Raw genomic sequence first — 24,616 nt, forward strand, 5'->3', positions numbered from 1 at the left:
TCTGGGAACGTAAAAGGAATGTGGCATGCTCCAGTTGAACAGCGTCGCATTCCAGGAACAAGCCAGGGACAAACCGGTGATTTGTTAGAATAAAGTCTGCCGCAGCAGTAATGCTATACAAGTGCTCGTTTGTGTGGACCCCACCGAGTGGTAAGAAAAGGAACCCCATAGAATGGTATAAATAATAGGACAATAGTGGGTGATGGTACTGGTAATATGCCATGGGCAAGCTACAGTATTAGTCGTGGTTTCAAAAAATTTAAATCCCATAATAGGGAATCTCTATTAATTCCTAAGGCAGTGGCAAAGAGACAGAAATGGAAGCTGTCAGATGGTGCACCAACCAATCAGATTGGGGGTGTACCATTTGACAATCAAATGTTATGTCACAGGCATGATATAAGGCCTGTCCGTCTCATTTGATCCCAAAAAGACGTCAAGGCAAAATCTCCGGGCATGATATAAAATACAAGGAAGGGAAAGGGAAAAGAGAAAACACTCTCACTACTGTCTGACAGTAATTGGGGTGCTGGGGCTGATTACATATGAACAAAAGAAACCTATCAAGAAAAAATAGGTGTAGAAAAGATGGCCCCTAATGTAGCACTCCCAATAATGTAATGATGAATGTATTAAAAATTAAACTTTATTAGTATTATAATATAAAATATAGGTGGACTAACCAACAGAAAGTATATCACCTTGCCATATATGCATCTTAGCACTATACCATAATAGTGTAACAGACACGTTTAAAGTTTAATTTTGAATACATTCATCATTACATTTTTGGGAGTGTTACAATAGGGGCCACCTTTTCTGCACCTATTTTTTCTTGATAGGTTTCTTTTGTTCAACATCTCCGGGCCCCTTTTGATTGGAAGAAGAAGAAGCAGCTTACCAGAGACGTCTCTTCAATCAACAGAGGATCATGGACTTGCACATCAATTGATGAGGAGCATTGTGTACTGGGTCAACAGTTGGTGCCGGAGTAGGTTTCGGAGGGTGAATCCAGCAAAGGTAAGAAACACATTGATTGTATTTTATTTCATTGTGTGTTTTTTTTTTTAGGTTGCCCATTGACCGCTAATGTGTTTATCTATGCCCCTTGCAGGTTAAGCACAGTGACAAGCAATGCATTTTGGCAAATGTTGGCTTTTATTGAAATGTAATGTATTTTATTCAGTTCTTGTTTTTTTATTTGTAGCTTGCCCATTGTTTGCCATTGTGGCAATCCATGTCCATATTATGGGCATGGTTTACAAGAAAAATTGAACAATAGTTCAAAAGGACCAGTGCTTCAGGGTAAGCGGCAAAATAACATCAAATAAATGTTGATAGATGAAGCGAGAAGATAATTCATATAGATGTACAGTACTGTAACTTGGTAATAATTTGTGCCAAAAAGTCTCATGTGGATAATTCAATCCATAGCTCAAATAAGGGTTATATGTACCTAAATAGAGTGGAATTAAGAGGATAATAAAGCCAGTATCTGCTTGTGATGACAGGTATGGCTGGTTCTGCTCACCACTCCTAGGCATTGACACCTAGAGCAATAGATGTATACTTTTAAATCTTCAACCCAAATCAAAGAGTGATGCACGTAGAATCATTGGAGTAGTACTCACAATTTGTAGATTCTGAATTCATGTGTGTGCTTCATGCTGATAAGTATCAAGGAGTGGTTCCAATGGAGAGGCGAAAAAAGCGGTGCACTGCAGGCAATGATGGGGCTAAGCACAAAAATACTATGTATTAAAAACAATTTATTGAATGGGTGACATCATGGAGTGTGCCATGTGGGTACTCTGATGCGTTTTGCGCTCACTGCGCTTTGTCAAAGAGCCGTGATCATGACGCATCAGAGTACCTACTTGCCACAATCCATGATGTCACCCATTCAATAAATAGTTTTCAATATACTGTATACAATTTTTGTGCTTAACCCCATCATTACCTGCAGTGCATCGCTTTTTTTCTCTACACCATTGGAACCGCTCCTTGGGCATGGTTTACCACTGTGCCAATCAATTTGTTTATTGTCAATTTTTTTTATTTTAATGTAAAGTATTTTATTCAGTGCTTGTTTTTTATTTGTAGCTTACCAATTCATTGCCATTGTGCAATCCATGCCCATATTATAGTCATTGTTTACCACTGTGCCAATCAATTGGTTTTTTGTTAAATGTTTTTTATTGACATGCAATGTATTTTATTCAGTTTTTATATTTTATTATTTTATTTGTAGCTTTTTCCATTAATTGCCATTTTGGCAAACCATGCCCATGTTATGGGCATGGTTTACCACTGTGACAATCAATGGGTAGAGGGGGTGGGTAGTTGCCCCAGGGAGGGTTGTTAGGCCTCCCAGGTTGGGTAGCACGAGGAGTGTTAACCCTTAATTATCATAGTGGTAACCGCTAAGGTGATTAAGGGGTTTCAGGTCGCTAGTTGTTTTTTTTTATTTTACTGTCGGTGCCCACTGAAGACGAGGAGGACACAAAGGAAGAGGATGAGGACGGCCTTTGTTCTGGCAGGGGTAAGTACAACTTTAATTTACTACATGCTGGCTGGGTAATGTTTTGGTTAACTAAATGACCCTTACTCATGAGCAGATTAGCACTGAAGTATTGTACTATATGTTGTGTCACTTTGTATGTTGCGCTGGGACTTTCTGTTTTTGTTTGTTTGTATATTTTGCCACGCTCTGTAGCATTGCTTTTTGACACTATATATGCTGTATATATGATCTGAGGGTGGGTTTTGGGGTTATTGCAACTGTTGTTGTTTTGAGGTGTTGCCCCTCCTCTCCAGGGTTTAATGATCACCCCACTCCACTTTCCAATTAGCAGTTTTTATCATGTTCCTGTGTATCACAGATCCAGTATGGTTTTTCTCCTTCCAGAAAAAAGAGAGGTACATGAGAATTTTACCAGGTAGTGTTAGGACCTGCAAACTGGTCATGCCTTGATACTGGCTGCAGGCTTATAACGCTTTGGCCAAAGGATTTAACTAAATGACCCTTACTCATGAGCAGATTAGCACTGAAGTATTGTACTTTATGTTGTGTCACTTTGTATGTTGCGCTGGGCCTTTCGGTTTTTGAATGTTTTGGTTATGTTTTATTTTTTAATGGGCAAATGTGCTATTATTCAGATCTGGACAATAGGGATTTGACCATAACTGTACTGTATGTGTTGTGGAGGAGCGGGGGTTCTTCAATGTATCGTATTGGTTTTGTATTGTACTGTAATGTTTATTGGGGGTAGAGGGGGTGGGTAAAGGGGGTAGTTGCCCCAATAAACCAGGTACTCCTTCATTGCCTGCGCGGCTAGCCACTAAGGTAATGAATCTGCTTTTATTTTATTTTGATAACACAGTACTGAAGCAGGGGGGCCTCCGGAGCTGAACCACATTAATTTGAGTCTCGGGGACCCCCTGCTTCCTGAGTTACAGGCCCCATCATGGGGTGCCAGTATCTCCCTGCATTGTTTAAATGTCCCAGTCACCTGGGCCATGAGACAGGAGAATTTAAACATGGTGGGGTTACAGACACCCCATAACGGGGCCTGTAACTCTGGAAGCAGGGGGTCCCCAAACCTGAAATTAATATGATTCAGCTCTGAGGACCCGTGCTTCAATAATATGTTATTAAAATAAAATAAAAGCAGTGCACTCGCCTGTTAGAGGCAGGGAGAGTGACTAATTCAGTCTCAGCCTTAGTGCACATCTCTTACAGAAAGGTGCAGCCAGTAGGATTAACATTTTTGGTGAATAGAGTGCAATTTAGTAGAGTGCAATTTAGTAGAGGACGCTTGGTTTGGATCTTCTTCGATCATATTTTTGGTATATATATTTTGTGTAACAATGTGTGCTGGTCTTTGTGAGGCTAACCATTTTTTTTCTATTGCCTAATAGTGTGTGTTCTATTTGAAGCAGACAATGAGGGTGTTGGTGGGCTTCTGTTTTTTTTTTTTATAGGCATGTCAAGTTTGCTTTATGGTGTACTGCTAAAAATAGGAGCACTAGTACCAATTCTGCCTGCTGCTCACATAGTGATTAACTATCATAATTAACTGCTGCTACCACCAACATTATTAACAGTTGTTGTAGCCCAAGGAGCACACAATTTACCTTCCCAGCTTGTGCAGTTTGTACATCACACATACACACACACTATTAACACCACACTCATCATCTGCCGCCTCCATTTCTGCCTCCCACTTTCCATCACTGTACCTTCTCAGTCTTGAAATAGAAGAGCTTAAACCTGTTTGGCATTCATCCTCCTCCCTGCACATTTTGCTGAGTATGTATGAGACTCTGGGGCCTATTCTAGTAGCCTTCATAACCCACTTATCAAGGCTTTTAGCTGTTAGCGGCCAAAAATAGCTACAGCGATTCAGAAAGCCTCGATAAGTGGGCGGCGAAAGCATTAATCTCCATTTTTGGCTCAGGTCCAAAACACATCGCCAGGTGAGCCGCGATAAGCCCTTATTGGCAGGTTTGAGATTAGTGCAATTCTAGTAGCCTCGATTAGGTTATCGAGGCTAATCACGGCTTAGGCCTTGTGGGGGTGGGGGGGGGGTTGCAGGAGGAGTTAGCCCCTTCATTACCTTCGTGGTTAATACCGCTAAGGTAATGAAGGGGTTAACCCCTCCCGTTACCCACCAGGTAGGTATAAACACCCAGCAAGGGCCAAATGCCAAATTTATCCATCCTCGCTACCCACAATAAACATTCAAAAACACAACAACCCTACAGCCCACCTCCTCTACCCCCAACAACACCTCACAACACATACAGTACAGTAATGGGCAAAATTACTATTACCCAGATATGGATAATAGCTAATTTGCCCATTCAAAATCAAACATTAGCCAGCCAGCTTAAATAAATTAAATAACATTTCTACTTACCCCTGCCATGATGAAGGGCGTCCTCATCACCATACTCCAAGTCCATGTCCTCCACTGGCAGCAAGTGTACAAGAAAAAATACAATCTAATGGCCCCTAACCCCTTAATCACCTTAGCTGTTAATAACCGCTATAGTATTAAGGGGTTAACCCACCCTCCCCCGCTACCCACATGGTAGGCCTAACCACACCAAGGCACAAGTATCCCAATCCTCAACCTATTGATTGGCACAGTGGTACATCATACCAATGTAATATGGGCATGATAAGCCACTATAGCAGTCAATGGCCAACCTATAACAAAAATCCTCTAGCTGAAAAATACACAACTATTAAATAAATACAAAAACACCTATACACCACAACAATAAAAGTGCTAAAAAGCCTCAACTACACATCAATAAAATGATTCTAATACCAAAACCGCAATAGAATAGAAATTATGTTATACCAAAATACAATTAAATAAACACCTAACCAACAAAACAATTCGAGCAATTAAACCGCTAACCAATCCTAAAATATAATAAAAACAAGCCATCCAAATACCAAACAACTTAGTGAAAACAATAAACAGAAATAGAAAAAACAACAATCATATTATATGGGTATGATGTACCACTGTACCAATCAATAGGTAGAGGGTGGGAGTAGTTGTGCCGGGGTGGGTGGTTAGGCCTCACAGGTGGGTAGCAGGTGAGGGTGGGTTAACCCCTTAATTACTATAGCGGTTATAAATCGCTATGATGATTAAGGCGTTAGGAGCAATTAGCTTGTATTTTTTATTGTACTCTTGCTGCCAATGGAGGAAATGGACCTAGAGTATGGTTATGAGGATACCTTTCATCATGGCAGGGGTAAGTAAAAGTTGTATTTACTTTATTTATGCTGGCTGGCTAATGTTTGATTTAGAATCAGCAAATGAGCTATTATCCATATCTGGATAATAGTAATTTTGCCCATTACTGTACTGTATGTGTTGGGGGTTGTTGGGGGTAGAGGAGATGGGTAGTAGGGTTGTTGTGTTTATTTTTCTTTATTGGGGTAGAGGGATTTGGTGAAGGGTGTAGTGGCCCCAAGGGTGGATGTTTATGTCTACCGGGGGGATGGTAGCGGGACTGGTGAACCCTTTAATTAACATTGCGGTTTCCACCGCTATGGTATTGAAGGGGTTAACTCCTCCCAAAACCTTCCCGGCAGGCCTAACCACCCACCTTGGTGTTACTACCCTTTCATCCACCCACTCTGCCCCCAATAAACAGAGTATTGAAGTTGAACTCCTTCATTGCCTTAGCGGCTAGCCACTAAAGTAATGAAGCTGTTTTAATAAAAAATATAATACTAGTGTATGTGAGCAGGGGGTCTCCGGAAGCAGAACCACATTGATTTCATGTCCGGGGACCCCCTGCTTCTTAAGATACTGGCACCCCATAATGGGGCCTGTATCTCCTATGCATTTAAATGTCCTGGTCACGTGACGCTGGACATTTAAATGCATAGGAGATACCTACACCCCATTACGGAGCCTGTATCTTGGGAAACAGGGGGTCCCCAGACCTGAAATCAAGGTGATTCTGCTCCGGAGACCCCGTGCTCACATACACTAGTATTACATTTTTTGTTAAAACCCTGTGATCGCTGGCGAGATATGCAGAGGGAGAGGAAGGTCTGTCTGTGCAGCTCTCTATGCAGCTGATCTTCCCACATCGCTGCAGATCCACGGGCGAGACCTTTTGAGAGAGGCAAATATCACAACGCTGCTCCTCGCCTGTTTTTGGCATTTAGCTATCACAAGTCTTCAGTGTATTTCTGAATATTGTGATAACTACACGGACAAAACTGGCGGCATAACATGTCCAGTGAGACATTTTATGAAGGCTACTAGCATAGGCCCCTATGACTATTCGCAACCCAGAGGTTGATGCCCTGTCCACATAAAGAAACATATTTCTCCTCCTCGGCAGAGTTCTCTTCAGTCTCACTCACATTAGCTAGTTGCCTTGTAACGACTCCTGATCTTGTGTGTCCTGATCTGTGATTGAATTACTGTTTGATTTCAAGTGCTGTTTGTATTAGGTGTGGAATTAGAACCAGAAGGAGTTGGAACAATGAAGGGGTGAAACAAGGTATAGTATATTGAAGTACAGTAAATTGTTAGCATTTTATACTCCATAGTGCAAAAATTAACAGGATTGAGCAGGCCACTCAATGCTCATTTTGCCACATGATCTTGGAGTTGCTGTTCCAGGGAGCAAACCTCTTTGGGAAGTTTGAGCAGGTAGTCTCTTTGAAGTTTCAGATTTCTGATCTGAAGAGGCAACTTACAATACTGGGTGACATTGACAAGTGGTACAGAGAGTGGAGCTGTGAATGAGGAACAGGTACAGGTAGGTAGCTAGGCAGCTGTTAGAAGGGGAAGCAGGGTGAAAAGAAAGGCCAGTTATGAGCTGACCCAGTCCAATAGATTTGCCAGATTCAGTAAAGATATTGGGAGCATCAGGGCCGGAATGGTGAGGCTGTGCGATATTGATTCCTCTAGGTTCCAGGGGAATATTTCTTCCAGCATAGAGGGGACTCAGGATACTCAGAGACGAAGAAAGATTGTGGTGGTAGGGGACTCCATTATTAGGAAGGTAGATAGGGCAATCTGTTGCTGTAACCGCATGAGCCGAACAGTTTGTTGTCTCCCAGGGGCTCAAGTTCGGCACATTGCGGATCGGGTAGACAGATTGAATGGGAGGGGATGGGACTGATCCAGTGGTCTTAGTACATGTTGGCACCAATCACAAAGTTAGAGAAAGATGGAGGGTCCTAAAAAATGATTTCGGGGATCTAGGCCGCAAACTTAAGTCAAGGACCTACAGTATAAGGTAGGATTTTCTGAAATACTACCAGTGCCATGCACTACCGAAATACTATCAGTGCCATGCACTACCCCAGGAAGACAGTCCTCTGATTTAGGGAGGTTAAGGCATGGCTAAGAAAGTGGTGTAGGAATGAGGGTTTTAGGGGGTTTTAGAGCATTGGGACTCCTTTTCTTGAAAGGTACTATATTTATGGTAGGGATAGATTGTATCTCAATGACGAGGAATCTTCTGTACTGGGGGGGGGGTGTTAAAAAAATTGGAGGAGATTTTAAACTAGGACAGAGATGGGAGGGACAAGAAACATAATGAACTAAATAGAATAGATAGGAATGGAGAAATAGCAAGGAGCCAGGGAGGAAGAATGGGGGCAAGTGGGAGTTTGGCAAGCAGGGAGACACCCATATTAAATACAGATAATGTTAGAAAACTTCTAAAGACTAAATTCAATTAGAGTGGAAAGGCAGGAGCAGATAAGATATTAGTACAGACTGGAAAAAACCTTATATGCATGCTTGCTAATGCAAGAAACCTGACAGATAAAATTGGAGCGCTTGAATTAATAGCTACAAGGGAGCAGTATGATATCATAGGCATTACTGAAATATGATAGGATGAAACTCATGGCTGGGCAGTTAATTTAGAGGGTTATTCCCTTTTATTGGAATGATCAGGAGAATAGAAGAGGAGGTGGAGTATGCTTATATGTTAAACCCGGATCTAAAACCTATTATAAGGGAAGATGTTTATGAAGGGAATGATGAAAATGTAGAGACTTGTGGATAGAAATTAGCAATGGAGGTAAAAGTACAAAGAAAATGTTTGAAGGGATATGCTATAATCCACCAAATATCTGTGAGATTGAGGAAGCTAGAATACTTTTGCAAATGGAGAAGACATCAAAACTACTGTAGGTCATGTTTGCATAATGGGTGATTTTAATTATCCAAACATAGATGGGGCAATGAGACTAGAATTGCAGCTAAAGGAAACAGGTTTTGGGGGGGGGTGCTTAAAGACAATTGCATGACCTAAATTATTGAGGAACCAACCAGGAGAGGGGCAATACTGGATTTGGTAATATCAAACAATGTAGAGGTAATAACAAATATTCAAATCCAGGAACATTTAGGAAACAGGTATCATAACATGGTCTCATTTGAAATAAATTATTAAAAACAATATTACATGTGTCCAACAAAGACCTTACATTTTAGAATGGCAGATTTTAATAAATTGAGAAATAATCTACAAGGAATAAATTGGGATGATGTTTTTGCAGGAAAAATGTGGAAGATAAATAGGCACTCTTTAAAACATTGTTAGATAAGTACACTTACTGCTGCGGCCAAGCTTATTCTAAAGCTTACCCGCATTTTTTCTCGGCTTTTTAATTCTCGCGCCGAAATTGGCCGCGCGCTAACCGCATCTTGCGGCCGCGCGCGGCCGTTTCTTCAATCAGCGCTAATGGCGCTGAACAATAGGAGCGCCTGCGGCGCCGAGAAAAAAAAAAAAAGCATGCGTCTGAACGGGGTTTTAAATTCCCCGCGGAGGCAGCCGCTGTAGATTTAAGCTGGCCGCCACTGTATCAGTGTATACATTTGGGTAATAAATATAAAAAAAACAAGTCTAAACAAATGTGGCTAAATAAACAGGTAGGGGAGGAACTGAAAAGGAAGAGGCAAGTTTTTAGAGTCTTAAAGTCAGAAGGGATGGAGGCATCATATCAGAATTATGCGGAAAATAACACGTTGTAAAAGGGCAATCAAATTAGGTTTTTGATACAGTACCACACAAGAGGTTAGAATACAAAATAAAGCAAATTGGACTTGGCAAAAATATGTGCACCTTTTTGAATACTGGTTGAAGGATACACAACAGAGACTTGTCATAAATAGAACGTTTCAGGTTGGGCTAAAGTTCTGAGTGGAGTACCTCAAGGATTGTTACTGGAACCACTGATTTTTAACTTGTTTATGACTGACCTTGAAGTTGACATACTGTAGAGTGCATAGTCTTCATCTTTGCTGATAACACTAAATTGTGTAAGGTAATTTAATCAGAGCAGGATGTAATTTCTCTCCAGTAGGTCTTGGATAGACTGGAAACTTGGGCAGGTAAATAGCAGGTGTTGTTTAATTCAGATAAATGTAAGGTTATGCATTTGGGAGAAAAGAATAAACAGGCAATTTACAAATTAAATGGGGATAAATTAGGATTTAGGAGTGCTTGTAGACAGCAAGCTTAGCAATAGTGCCCAAAGTTATGCAGTAGCAACAAAGGCAAATAAGATATTATCTTGCATTAAACGGGAGATTAAGGGAAGTAAACATAATTATGCCCCTCTATAAAGCATTAGTGAGACCACACCTTGAATATGAAGTAAGGTTTGGCAACCACTCCATAAAAAATACATTATGGAACTAAAAAAAAGTGCAGAGAAGAGCACAACATTAATAAAGGGGCTAGCTAAATTAGATTTGTTTACATTAGAAAAGAGGTGAGTAAGGGGATATAATAACTATATATAAATATATTTGGGGACAATACAGGGAGCTTTCAAAAGAACTATTCATTCCAAGGGCAGTACAAAAGACTTGGGGTTATCCCTTAGGGTTGGAGGAAATGAGATTTCACCAGCAACAAAGGAAAGGGTTCTTTACAAGGGCAGTTAAAATGTGGAATTAATTACCCATGGAGACTGTGATTACAGATACAATAGATATCTTCAAAGAAAAGGTTGGGCAACTTTTTAGAAAAGAAAGGTGTACAGGGATATATAAATTAAGTATACATGGGAAGGATGTTGATCCAGGGAGTAATCCGATTGCCATTATTTGGAGTCAGGAAATAATTTATTTTTCCCCTTATGAGATATCATTAGATGATACTGTATTTCACTGGGGGTTTTTGTTTGCCTTCATCTGGCCCAATATACTATAAGTACAAATATAGGATATCTGTCATCTAAATTTAGCATAAGTTGAACTTAATGGACCTATGTCTTTTTTCAGCCTTATCTACTACAGTATGTAATGATGTGTGCTTAGTTTAGTAAATAGAGTCCTCCACTTCAGGGGGCATTTCAATACTTTACAGTCAGTTTGAGAACTACTACAATTGTTTTGTTGCACATGAGGCATACAGGCAAAGCCAGAATTATTATTATTATTATTATTATTATTATTATCATCTATTTATAATGTATCAACATATTCTGTAGCGTTGTACAAAAAGGTTGGTGAACAAAAACAATAAAATAACAAACATTACCTACTGTAACAATGGGAGTTAAGGAGGGCCCTGCCCCAAGGAGCTTACAGTCTATAAGGAAGGGTAAGAGGAAACATAAGGTACAGGGGGTACATTAAATGAACAGAAGTTATACATTCAGTTAACAGACCTTCCATGGACAGTTATGATTTCATGGACATAAATGATTATGGGAATTGTAACAGAGCATCTCTAACATTAGAGAATGGCAGAAAATGGCTGACACCCTTTGGCTGCCACCTTTGGGGAGACTTGTGTGGTCTTATATCAAAGAAGCCCTGAGGTGAAGTGATAGCATCTGGAAGCAAACAGACCCTCTCAGCAAACATGCAAGGGGGGGGGGGGGGGGGGAATGAAGGCGATGAACTCCAGGAGCAGTGAAGGGGAAGCTTGATGGGGTGACCCTCTTTGGGGAGCCACCTTTTGAGAGTCTCATGTGGTCTCATATTAAAGAAGTCCTGAGGTTAATAGCTGCTCCCTTCAAAAATGCATGCACATTGACTTTAAGTGAAATTCGCAAGGCGTGCAAGCTCTGGTAAAAAGTTCCCACCACTCTAGTGTACAACTGATAATTGGAAAGCAAAAGAGATTTGAAGGCAATATTACCTACAGTACGTGTAAGTATAATAATCCAATAGCTTCTAAAGAGCAGGTTTGTGAAAGATAATATAGAGATTTTAGATGAGTGTAAATTAATATTTTTTTGACTTTGGATGTATAAGTATTTGATTGTGTGTGAGCTTGTTTTTTTTATAATCATGTAAAAAGAAAAGTAATGACTAACTCAAAAATATACCAATTCACATGTTCTTTGACATGTTTACTCGTTAGTGGCATCACCACTTATATCATCTTTTAAAGCTAATATGAATAAATATTATTCAAAACATATAAAGACAGAGAAGGCCTTTTTCATTACTACAGTAAATTAGTATGATGTTACTGTACCTACAGCTATCATTGAGTACTGTACCTGCTGTCAAAAGCCATCTAAGGTCAAAGGAAAACTGAAGAGCTCATCATGTTCCACTAACCTTGCTCGAGAAGTTGCAGGTCAGACACAAAGGCTGTTTCAGCATCTGTCAGGGCAGTAAACCGAATATCTCCAATGTGCAAAATGGATGAGAGGATCATAAACAAGTTTTCCATCTCCTAAACAGAAATTATATAGAGTTGTTAACACTTTGAATTCAAAGTAAAAAGACAAATAAAGTAATGATAAAGATAATATAGTGTATGTTTGCTACAATTGTATTGGATTTTAAATTGAGGCCTCTCAAGTACATCTACATGAAATTAAATTCTTTAGTGCTGAATTATAGTGTTTTTCATTTTGTCAGACTACCCTGTGCCACAACTGTCCAACCAGCATCCTGTTGCATATATCCTGCTTTAAGTTTTATTTGACAGTATAGTAAATATATTTTTGTAACTCAACAGGGTTGGTTAGGTTACAAGCAATCCATGTGAAGCTCTCCATTCCCTCTCTGCCGAGGTATGCTACAGTGTTTTTCTTTAAAATGTTTATTTCCTTTTCCCTAACTAAGAATGAATGTAGGAACTGAAAAACTAAAACTGGCCTTGCCTACAAAGTGTTTATACTTAGGTTTTTTTTCTCCATTAAATTTGCCATTGCTCCTACTCCTTTCTGTCCGTCCTTCTGATTCTTGCCTCCCTCACTCTCCTGATTCTTGGCTCCCTAACTCTCCTGATTCTTGGCTCCCTCACTCTCCTGATTCTTGGCTCCCTAACTCTCCTGATTCTTGGCTCCCTCAGTCTCCTGATTCTTGGCTCCCTCACTCTCCTGATTCTTGGCTCCCTCGCTCTCCTGATTCTTGGCTCCCTCACTCTCCTGATTCTTGGCTCCCTCACTCTCCTGATTCTTGGCTCCCTCACTCTCCTGATTCTTGGCTCCCTCACTCTCTGATTCTTGGCTCCCTCTCTCTCCTGATTCTTGGCTCCCTCACTCTCCTGATTCTTGGCTCCCTCACTCTCCTGATTCTTGTCCCCTCACTCTCCTGATTTTTGCCTCCCTCACTCTCTCCTGCACTTGTCTCAATCAGGTGACTGAAGCAGGTGGAAACGGGCTGACCAGGAAATTATAAAAGGGGAAAGGAGTACTAGACAAGGGTTCAGGACTGGGAGGGACCACAGGTGAAATGGAGAGATGAGGAAATAGATAGTGAGAAATAAGAAAAGAGCGAGGTCATAATAAGGGCAGAACAGTGAGAAAATGAATTAAGTATTTATATATATTTTAATTGATGGAGTTTTTGATTTGCTCTATAGGTAAAAGATTGTTTTACGCATTGTAGAGTCATACCCATATATTATGTTTTTTATACTAGACTAGTGTCTACTATTAAATTGATGTGTGAAAGGGTTGAACAGAAAAGAAAAGTACCAAAAAGTGCTACAATTATTAGTTAATGTAGAAACGTAACCAAACAACGTTTGAGATGCATACCTAAAAAGGTTGTATCACAATGTTCACCTGAATACATTAATATTAATCTTAAATTACGTCATCAAAAAAGATTTACAGTATTTCCTCAAGCACTGTACTGCAGCTTCAAAGCAAAGGCCGCATTGGCTCAGGATAGTAGCTCTATTACACAGTGCCCATTGCCCTTCGACCACAGGCAATAATTAAGCAAATAGACAACGCAAGGATTACAAAATAAGCACATTCTCGTTTTATGTGTCAAGGAAAAGATAAAAAGGCCCCCGTCCTGCACTGCCTGCAGGTTTTCCCTTTAGAGCTCTACTGGAGGATATTTTCAACAAATATTGGGCTGTTACAGTTTAGCACTACTTAGTAAAAACAGTGTATGGCCCATAATGTAATATTTTCTTTGGCTGCTCTCTAGTTTGCCAGCTTTTCTGTACTGCAACTAACAAGAGCAGTAGACAATGTGAACATTCTAAGTGGAATGCGATTGAGGCAAACATACAGTATTTCAATAAATGTTTTAAAGCTGCAGACCAAGCAGTATCCTACGTTTAAAAAAAAAAATTCAGTACTGTACTATGAGAAATAACTTTAAAAAACAACAACTGTGAATGACATTTTTAATGTATTATAATGTAACAATCATTTTTTGTTTCTATAGCAACCATTTACAAAGTCACATCCCCTTCCTCTTCTGAAACATGCTCTTTTTGAGCCCTGCCCTCTTTCTAGCAGTGCACCAATTGTATCTAGTGACTGCCTGGTCACATGATCTTCCCCACAGAACTTTTCATCTTTGGTTCTCTTCTGCTCACTGACAGCAATTTAGTGAACCTCCGAGCCGAAACGTCGCCAATCGATCATAGGTGAACGGATCGATCAGCAACTTAACTAACTACTTATCATTGTGTGGATTATATTAATGCACATATTAAAGGGAATTTTTTTTTGTTTTTTAATAAAAAACAGGCAGCTTGGACTGCTGCTTTAACAAACACACAGTAATACAAAAATGTCCTGATATACGTGAATATGCAATAGCTGACCCTTACATAAGCATTGAAATGTTTACAGTTCCTTACTGAAATATGGTAAACCACAGAGTTTCCTGTATTTTTCAGTTATTTTTCTCAGCTAATTAAATGAGAAATACAGAGCTGAGTCACTTTCTTTCTCATGGCTTTTTGTTGAAGCGTCATTTAATGAGTGCAACATTTTATATGTCCCTTTTTTACCATAAATACCAAAGAATGGACCGTTAAAAATATTGTTAGTGCAATTATTATCTACTCCAACCAGCAAATCAATTTCTATTGAAACTTCACTCTGCCCTGAAAACTTAGCTACTTGTACTGTACAGAAATAATACAGTATAGGGGACTTTCATCCAGGTCTGATAAAATGAAGCAGCCCGATTTCTAATGTGTGTAATATTTGTTAGCTGTCAGGGAATAAGAACAAATGCAGCCTTCTTTTTAGCATGATATTTACAGTTGCTTATTTCACTAGAACTAATGACTTGTGGAACCTTATCTAGATAGCAAAAACAATCTCTTTAAGGTTCATTGCGGCTGTAGCAGCACTCATGCATATGATTGCCTAATCGGGCAAACATTTTGTACTGTACAGTATATTCTGTGTGTAAACAGAGATACACAAACATGCTTTGTTTTTTGCTGCTAACAAAACACATAATCAATACTTTGAGTGAAATGCATATTTTATGTACTATTCATAGTATTATTGAAATATTTAAACTGCATTATAAAAACATCACGTTTTATGTCTATATAGCAGGGTCCAGTCCCCCCCCATGGGTCCCCTTACCTCCCGGTGTGCAGCGGAGGTACCCTGAAGTGTCCGGCGAATGCCGGGAATGTTGCGGGAGGTGTGCGGGTGCATCACAAGTGCCGGTGCATGCGGGAGCTGAGGTAGGCTGTCGAGGGTTTAGGCAGGGTGACTGAGTCGCCAACGGCTCCCGTAGCAGGGCGTCGCCATCTTTCACACAGTCGCGCATGCGCAGAAGGAGCTGCAGGGCGGCCATAAGATAGAGAAGGCTCTGCAGGGACTACAGCCCCCAGCATGCATAGGGGCAGATAGTCAGGTGCACCAGAACAGCCAATAGGGCTGCAGCTTCCCCTGCAAGGGGAATATAGATACATTTTGCGCGCTGCAGCCAGATCAGTCAGAAGAGGGACCTCTGAGGAGTAGGTAGTGTCCAGGAAGTAGTGCTCCCCTGGATTAGGCCATATTCCTCCTTAGACCCCACTTAGGCCTGACTCACTGTAGCTTGTGGCTGCCATAGGGAAAGCCCATAGTCAGGGACCTTTACCCAGTAGCTGCATATAGTCAGGTGCAGCACAGGTGAGATGCCACGCAGTGACTGCGGCCTGTGGTCTGGGACAGACCATCTACACGGTAAAGACGGTAAGATGATATTATTCAAGCTGGAATTCACCCCACGCCAAGGTGGACGCCATCGCGGATGACAACGTTGGATCAGACGGATCCTCCTGGTTATTCTGCAATGCCCGATTACTGGAGCCCGGCAGTGGGCCTTGGTATTGGGAAAGAGACATCAGGGAATTGTGCCTGGCACCCAACGTACTCTGGGGACCCTCACTGTTGGTATCAGGTTGGGGTCTATCTTAATGTGTGGTACAGGGTACCACTATTATTGTGTTCAGTAAAGGTTGTTAGCATATACTTGTGTGCGTGTATTATTAGTATTTATTGTTCCTGTAAGGGTCCATCCCTCCAAGTCGGGATCCCTTGCAGGTGGAGGCACTGTCACCATAAGAACCAGGTACACCCCAGACTCCCAGCGGCGGAGGTTCAGGTGTTCTGTGAGCCACAGGTAATGCACCACCCACCGTAGTCGCCATATCTTCCATAGGGTGGGGGAAAGTGCACTACATCTACTTAGAATATGCTGCGTTAATTTGAAATAATATGCAATTTTTCACATGTGATTAGATCTGTCTTCAATTAAATTAACCTTGTCAAAGTCAGCTACCTGCTTTGACCTTTTTTTTGAGTAAAACATTTTTTTGAGAGTTTCTTTCCTTGAAGTAAACAGTGTTTACATAACTTACTAGGCTGTTAAATCCCAGAGCACTCAGGGCTTGTTTCAGGTCAGCTAATTTTTCTCTGTTCTGAGTGTTTGCTGCTATTGACGTCTCCTCCGGTACAATCTGGTTCAGATACCTGTATAAACAAAAAAGCAAATAGCCATTAAAATTTGGCATACAGTCAAGCCATTGTAGCCATTCATGGTCTCCTAACCAAATATAAACAGTACAAAAATGCTTGAACATAATGTACCTACTGTAAGTATCATAAGGACCTACAGTATAGTACACCCTGCTCTCAATCTTCAAATATAACAATAGCTTACCCAGAATAACTTAATCATTTATAGTTGTATTTCTGAATACCATTATATTGATTAAGCAGATGAGACCATATTCCATATAATGCTTATGACTTCTTGAGTAGCTAGTATATCCAGTATTGTATTTAACTGAATACGGACAAAAAAAATCTGTATTCATCTCTGCACAATTTCTGACAATCAGAAAAATATATAATGAAATAATTAAAATATAGCAAAAGTAATCAGTCATGTTAAACCTTCTCTACCAATGTAACATTTGTTTAATAACTTAAGACACTCAATCAAGTACAAACGCATGGAAACTCTCCAGTTTGAAGGGTTAAACATGCGTGCCAACTATGAATGCTTTGCCTGTGGCTGTAGAGTCCATACAGATTAAATAAATGCTAAATAATGTACCTATCAAGCAAGGAAAGCAAAGCTTGGTGTATAATTTCTGAAGTACAGTATTGTAGAAGGCTCATTTATTTTATCTAAGAAATATAAACGAGAGGAGTGCAAAAGACCACCCTAGAGTAATTCTGTAAAAAATGAACTTGAAAGTAAACAACAAGTATTTCCCTTATAATAAAACAAAGAAAAGAAAGCTCATTGTATCACAGGCTCCCTCTGTATGGTCGTCTAGTATCTCTTAGAGTCCTCCTGTAAGCTCACCCTGGGATCGGAGAACAAGGAGGACTCTAAAATATCGCAACCAGGTGAGCATACAGGTGGAGTGACCCTGTGTTATGATGAGCATTAGTTTCTTTATTTTATTTTAAAGGAAATACTTGCTGTTTTCATTAAATCAACATATACAGAATGATGCTATGGTGGTCTTTTGCGCTCTTCGCATATATATTCTTTTAGATTCCCATAAGGTTGGAGGACACTTGTGAGGAGCAGATCAGACCGAATTATTACTTTGAACTTTTTAAACGTATTTAGCATAGTGAACACCACCTCTATTGTATAGTTTGGTGTTTAACAAGTTTTTTATTTGTATATTTTGAGTAAAAGTGTATATGAATATATACCAGACACTGTAATTGCTGTTTTAAAGTTTGTATAATTACATATTTGTCACACATTATTTCTACTTTATTAGGTTACACTTTTGCTGTCATATTTGTGTTACATATGGTAATACAAAACACATAAAAGTAGACTGTGATTGATTAATATAACCATTCACAATTCAGTACACTTGAAAAATAGCTAGAGACGCTATTTATATGGTTTATAATTGCAAAATAATATTTGTATACACCATAAACACATACTGTTTTTGATATATTTTTCACTTGTGTTTCTTTATCAAAGTGCACATCTTTCATTTATTTTGTGTTTTTCGAAAGCAAAAATGACCTGCGATCCGGAGGCTAATGAGCTCTCTCTCATTGAAAAATACGAACATATTGGCAGTGAAATTGTTCAAATCTAAAAAATATTCACAAACATTATCTTTTCTTGGCTGTTTGTGATGAGGTTTATAAGTCTGGAACATGAAATAAAGACCTAAGCTTGCCAGTGTCAGCAGTTGATGTTTGTCTATATTAGTACTCTCAGATTAACACGTCTGTGTAGTTCTAATTATTAACTTTTTTCCACTAAATTTTGGGACCATCTGCCTAAATGCTATAGTGTCAACATTTGCTCTGGACTGGGGTATAATACAGTAAACACACTGTAATGCCATTTAAAATTTCATCACCGCACAACAAACAGTTCACTTGCTTTTCATTAGAAGAAATTAGATATTTCTAAGAAATATGATTTGTTTAGTAAAGCAGATTGTTGTGCATTGCAAAACCAAACTTACAAACAACACCTGAAAAAGCTAAACAAGGTGTATTGCAAGACCAAAAACGTACAAGATCGTGGTGGGTCTTCTTTATAACTCATTAACTCCAATATTAAACGACACAAGCATATTTTATTTGTCTTGTCATTTACTGTATAGGTATATTGCAATTTACACAACAAACGTACCACTCATCTAAAATGTAGCCCTACTCCTTCAAAGAACTGGTCACATACGTGAATTATTCACAAAGGGTCTGTGTATTAAGGCAAAAGTGGTTCAATTCTGGCGAAAAACAGTTCTTCAAATTTATCAGATAAAAACAATCATATTAAAATAAATGTATGTAAAGGTAATGGTTAATTTAAAGTCCCAGACAAACACAAACTAATGGTTACCAATATTTTAAATTGATTAGAGGTCTTTCTTCTTGCATTAATCACTATATATTTTTACAGCACAAACCATTTAGTTTATGAACTTGTGCCGTTTGACTACAAATTTGCCACTGTAATGTTTATATGCATGTATACACCACTGAGGAAGTGACGGTCTTCACGTCACAAAACGCGTTTGGGAAGGAGGAGTTATAGTGTCCGTCGGCAAGGAGGGCTCCTGTGGTGCTTTTTTGTGATGTCAGCAAGGTGGCCCGATTTGGGACTGTGAGCAGTGAGAGCGCTCGTGGTACATTGCGGTACACCCAGCAGCCGATTACATGTTGCGGACAGCACTTTGAAATTGTTTTATTGTAGCCCAGTTTATGTACAGTAAGTTCTTGGCTATGTGTCTTTTTAATTAAAATTTTCTAGCAGTTTGCACTATCTCTCCCATTGTCATTCTCTCCTTGGGGACACACGGAGGACGCATGGAGCCTACACTATGGGGAACCAATTGAAGAGGCTGAACAAGTGGCGACAACACGTGGGATTCGTGAAGTCAAGGAGAAAACGCAGACAAAAGAACAGATTCTCTCAAACGAATGAATCAAGATTTGTTCTTGTAAGTAGGCATTCATTCTGGTTTTTAGAATTGTAGACTAGTGATTGATACTGCGCAATGGTGTGTTTCCCTTATATATTTGTCAATAGGAGGATCACCAAGGTGCCAGCCAGCAGTAGTTTCCCTGTTTCTATTCTGCATCAACCATCAAGAGGACTGTAGAGCCCTATGGACATTTCTATGGACTGGGGTAAATCATTGTTGTAGCGCCGGGATTCCCATCATTTTGAATCTTTGCAGTAATCGCTATATATTTTTACAGCACAAACCATTTAGTTTATGAACGTGTGCCGTTTGACTACAAATTTGCCACTGTAATGTTTATATGCATGTATAATTTTATTTATATAGTGACAACAGTGTACACAGCACTTTAAAATGTATAATACAGGAAAAATAAAGTACAAATAACGATGCCATCAGGCTTTTATGTTTTTTTTGGGTTTGTTTATGGTTCAGTATCAGAACTTTATTGGATTAGTTCCGGGTGGTATCAGCCATGAAGATATGGACGCCCTTCATCCCTGCTGTTTTATGTAATCACATATTTTTAAGTTCAACATTGATTACCAATGTGGCTATTTAGGCTCACATTAAGGGCCTAGGTAGCCGCGGTGACAATCAATCGATTGAAAGGCTATGTTTATTATGTGATTGATTTTTTTAAATATACTTTAATGTGTATTTTGAAAAGATTTTTTTAGTATTATTTTTAAATGGCCAAAAGTCCTATTAGCCACATTAGGCTAATAGGGATATTTGCTATTAGTCTAGTGGGGGAATAGGTTTGCTTGGGAGGTGGAGAAAGAGGCATGGATGATGGGCATATTTGGGGTGGAGGGGTGGTAAGGGATAACCCACTGCTTGCCTTAGCAGTTAGCAACCTTTGTAGCCATGCAATGCTTTACTAAGGGGGGTAGGGAGTGTAGTTCAATATTATTATGAAGCCCAGTTTAATTCCAGGTTACCACTGATTGCTAATATAGTTATATAGGTCTCCATTGAGAGAGCCTAGGTGCCACAGTGTCAATCAATGGATTCATGTTTAAATATTTAGTTTTTCTGTATTTTTTTTTTAATTTTTATTATTATTATTGTTTGGAAGAGACAAAAGCCTGATTAGCTACATTTTTCTAATTGGGCCATTAGTATAGAGGGTGGGTGTTAGGTTTGTTGAGGGCAGGAGGTGGAAAATAGGGGTAGTTGCCCTGGGGATTGTGGTTAGGCCCCACCGGGGGAGTGGTTATAGGGTTAACCCCTTGGTTACTTTAGTGGTTAGTAAAGCATTGCAAGGCCATTATTTACCAGCCAGTAACGTAGTCAATAGGGGTAGCTAGTGTATTTTTAAAATTGTATTAAGCCCTTTGAAGCCTATTTTAGATCTTGGTAACCACTGGCATCAAAGGGGTTAATGTGATTTCTACAGTTTCATAGAGTTCTGTAATAATAGATATTATTATCAGAAGCCTATGATAAAAATAGTATTCATACGATCGTGATGCAGTAATTAACGTCCGGATAGCGACTACGGGTAAAATATTTCCCGCAATCTTGATGTATTTTATTGCATTTTCTTTTTACCGGGTGCGATATTATTTACATTTTAACAGAGTTTGATCTATCTGTGCAATAGCATCTTAACTAAACCTTCATGTAGGTCAAGACTGTAGTGCTCACCCACATCAATATTTCACTTTAGCATGAGCTACTTTGCAACATTACCTATGCAGTGGTGCATAGGTCTTTATTGGTTAAGGTATTTATATTATTATTCTCCTTGTGTAGATATAGGCAATTTGGGACAAGAGACAAAACCCTGTGTTGCTTTACAGTCATTTTTGCTCTCACTTTTTCTATTAACCTATTTTCTTGATAGAACACAGCTGATCAGCACAGAGATTTTCTATACATTAACATTACATAGCAAGGGTTATCCCTTATGCATGTGCTTTGTGTTGTTTATACAGTATATCAATCCATTACTTTCTGTGCATAAATATAGTGCATTGCATTAGTATAAATATAATCAACCAATGTTAGAGGAGTGCTTGCCTAACACTGCTTTGCTAAATAAAGAAAATCATGGGTTTCAGACTCCAAAGATATCCTTTTTGTTTAGACTTTCCAGTTGTCATGTGACAAGAGGCCCAGAGAACAATGGGCCTAGTATTACAGGCACAGCTGCCTTGTAGTTAGAAATGTTTGATATGGAAACAGAAACTAGATAAGGACAAAACATAACACTTGTCATCAATACAAGCACAACATTTGCAGGCTGATGCATGACTTTACTTCCTTAATGACATAAGGACACTAACAGTAAGTGTACTGTACCTTTTTCTTTCTTATAGCAATCAGGGGTTTTATTACAAAGATTTATATAAAGATTATATACAGTGTTGTTGATCTATGAGAAATAAAATTTCAAGTGACGAACCTGTCACTCCTTTTGATTTAGTGCCAATTTACAAATAGGAGCACATCCTTTATGACACCTAACTATAAATAAGTAATTTGAGTATAATTTAGGAAATGTGACCACAACTACACGTCGGCAATGTGACTACAACGGCGAGGCCTAAATGCATTACAGTGAATCATAATAGCATGACGTTTTCAATTACAAATGTATTACAGCTATATTCTGCACATGGGTGCAGATTTATAAAATGGTACTTCAATTCAGATTAAATCCCATTGGCCAAATCTGGGCATAATAATGTGATTATAGTACATTTTCTCAATCTACAGAACTTGCTTTAGACTGCAATGCAGAAATTTGAATAGCACATCATCTGGACTATATTGCAGTTGCCTTTCACTCTCCACTAGTTTTGATTTTCTTAACTGCATCATGTATTTTTACATCGTTGTAAAGTTGCAAGTCTCACATAGTGTAGTAACACATACTGTACTGGAGTTAAAATAATGTCACTTTATGTTTGAGGTATGTTTAATAGCTTACATATACGCCCTACAGAGTAACTACAAAAAGCAAATAATGACTATAACAAAATGTAAAGTAAAATGAATTATAACCTATCACAGAATATATAATACTGTACATATCTCTGGACTCAGGATACAAGTAACTTTAATTTGTACTGTACTGTATGTTCTGATACAGGAATGTTGTAGTGCCTTGTGTGACAAACGCCCCTCTTTTGTAGCGCTGACGTCTGTCTGGGTTCTTCCCGACACAGTCTTCTAGGGTTATTTATACAAAAAACAGGATCATGCAAAGTATTATGCTGCTTAACTCAGGCTTCTGCCTGCTTTATTTTCATCCAAGTAAGGTACTGCAGCTTTAACAAGTGTAGATTAGAGGTACTCAGATACTTTCATTCAGCAGTTCACTCATTTCAGTGTTACAGTATTTCCCACACTGTTATTTTTTAAGAAATAAAACCAAAATCATATAAACAAAATCCTATCCCTTTCAGGGATCTAACTACACATCAGAATCAATCTCTCTAACAGCTGCTGGCCAACTAACCTGGTTCCCCAGCTTAAAACAATGCTCTCTCATTTAGGGTCACTAGATACAGCACAGTCTTTTAGCAACAGCAATAACCATTTGTTTTGTCTTATCTGTTCGTGGTGGGAACTCGGTCCCAAGTGTCCAGGCAAATCCTCTGGTACTGTGATACTTGGAGGGGCCATCCACCCCGAACTGGATTCCGGGGAGCAGTAATACCCCCAGCCTCCAGGCTCTAAGGAGAGAGAGTGAAATGCAAAACCTCTCTGCTCTAAATACCTGTGCATGTGATTAGAAGAGCAGGTGAGGGAGAACTAGAGCCATTGTAATCTGTGGTCTGGATTTTCCATCCAGCTGCCTGAGTTAATGGGAAGCTGTGGAACAGATCATTTTTAACTATTCCTGCACTTTCTGACCTAAAATGGGGCAGAAAGCTGCCTAACATCTTTGGACTATGTCACATATCCCCCTCCCCAGCTCACACCTACTGGGCTGAGCGGCCATGGACCTCACTGGGGTGAGCGTCCTACCTGAAATACTTGAGCTAACTCCTCAGTACAACATTAAGTATTCACATGACACGAATATGAACTTTTTCCACGGCAATTATGGACAATAGGTTTCGTCATAAGAGACTATACTTGGCAAACATATTTTGTTGCTCTCTATTAGGGAACTATTTTGAAAAATAAGTGTCTAGCACACATTCTTACAACCCAGGATATGCTAAATATATTCACAAAACCAGACAATTTCTATTACCTCCCTGGGTTTTTCTACTCTAGAATATGAACCTCATTATATATTTACCAACCGAAAAGGGCATTTTTTTCTATATTGTAAGCAACCACTATTTTTTTTTCTTATACTACAGCCTTGTAATCTTAAGGGCCATCCGCCCTGTATATTAATTTGTAGTTTTACCTACATTTTCAATGAAGAGAAAAAAAAAATACAACATTGCAATATTTACAAAAATACTTTTCTAAAGGCATAGTATAGCATATACTGTAGTAGTGACATAGTCCGCACGTGTAACCCAATTGGTTAGTTCCATTACTTTTTTTTCTTGACTTCCAGTCCATTATATCCTCAGAGTTCATTTTAACGCTTTCTGTCTCTTGCACATGGTCGGACTGTCTCTTTAACTTCTGACGGAACACTGGGGCTGGATAGTCTTTGTCTTTATATTGTGGCCCAGAGTGGCGAGATCTGGATAAATTCAAGGCCAGCGTTGACCTTCGTCGCTTTTGCTTTGCAACCTTTGAACCTTTATGTACTTCTTATTGCCATGTATTTTCTCACAACCATCTTCACTCTTAGAGATTTGGGATTTTCCCTTTGGGGCAATTATATGGTATTTAGAAGATGAAGCGCTAATTACCTGGAGCACCTTCACCTTGATGGGGCTCTCAATAACTCTGGCTGTACCGTGTGGCATTTTACCTT

The 24,616-nt window shown here is 39.3% G+C and overlaps 1 protein-coding gene across 6 annotated transcripts in view; it reads right to left on the reverse strand.

Moving 5' to 3' along the window:
* MYO16 (myosin XVI) overlaps positions 1 to 24,616 on the reverse strand; it is a 539,667-nt gene that overhangs the window by 244,872 nt on the left and 270,179 nt on the right. For all 6 annotated transcript variants that reach the window (XM_075590716.1, XM_075590715.1, XM_075590717.1 and 3 more), the window contains 2 exons: positions 16,606 to 16,717; positions 12,093 to 12,210 (listed from right to left, as the gene is read on the reverse strand). In XM_075590716.1, coding sequence (XP_075446831.1) covers positions 12,093 to 12,210; positions 16,606 to 16,717 — 230 coding nt within the window. The remainder of the gene's footprint in view (positions 1 to 12,092; positions 12,211 to 16,605; positions 16,718 to 24,616) is intronic.

Source organism: Ascaphus truei, chromosome 3 (assembly GCF_040206685.1).
Source record: "Ascaphus truei isolate aAscTru1 chromosome 3, aAscTru1.hap1, whole genome shotgun sequence".
In the NCBI taxonomy this organism is placed as follows: Eukaryota; Metazoa; Chordata; class Amphibia; order Anura; family Ascaphidae; genus Ascaphus; species Ascaphus truei.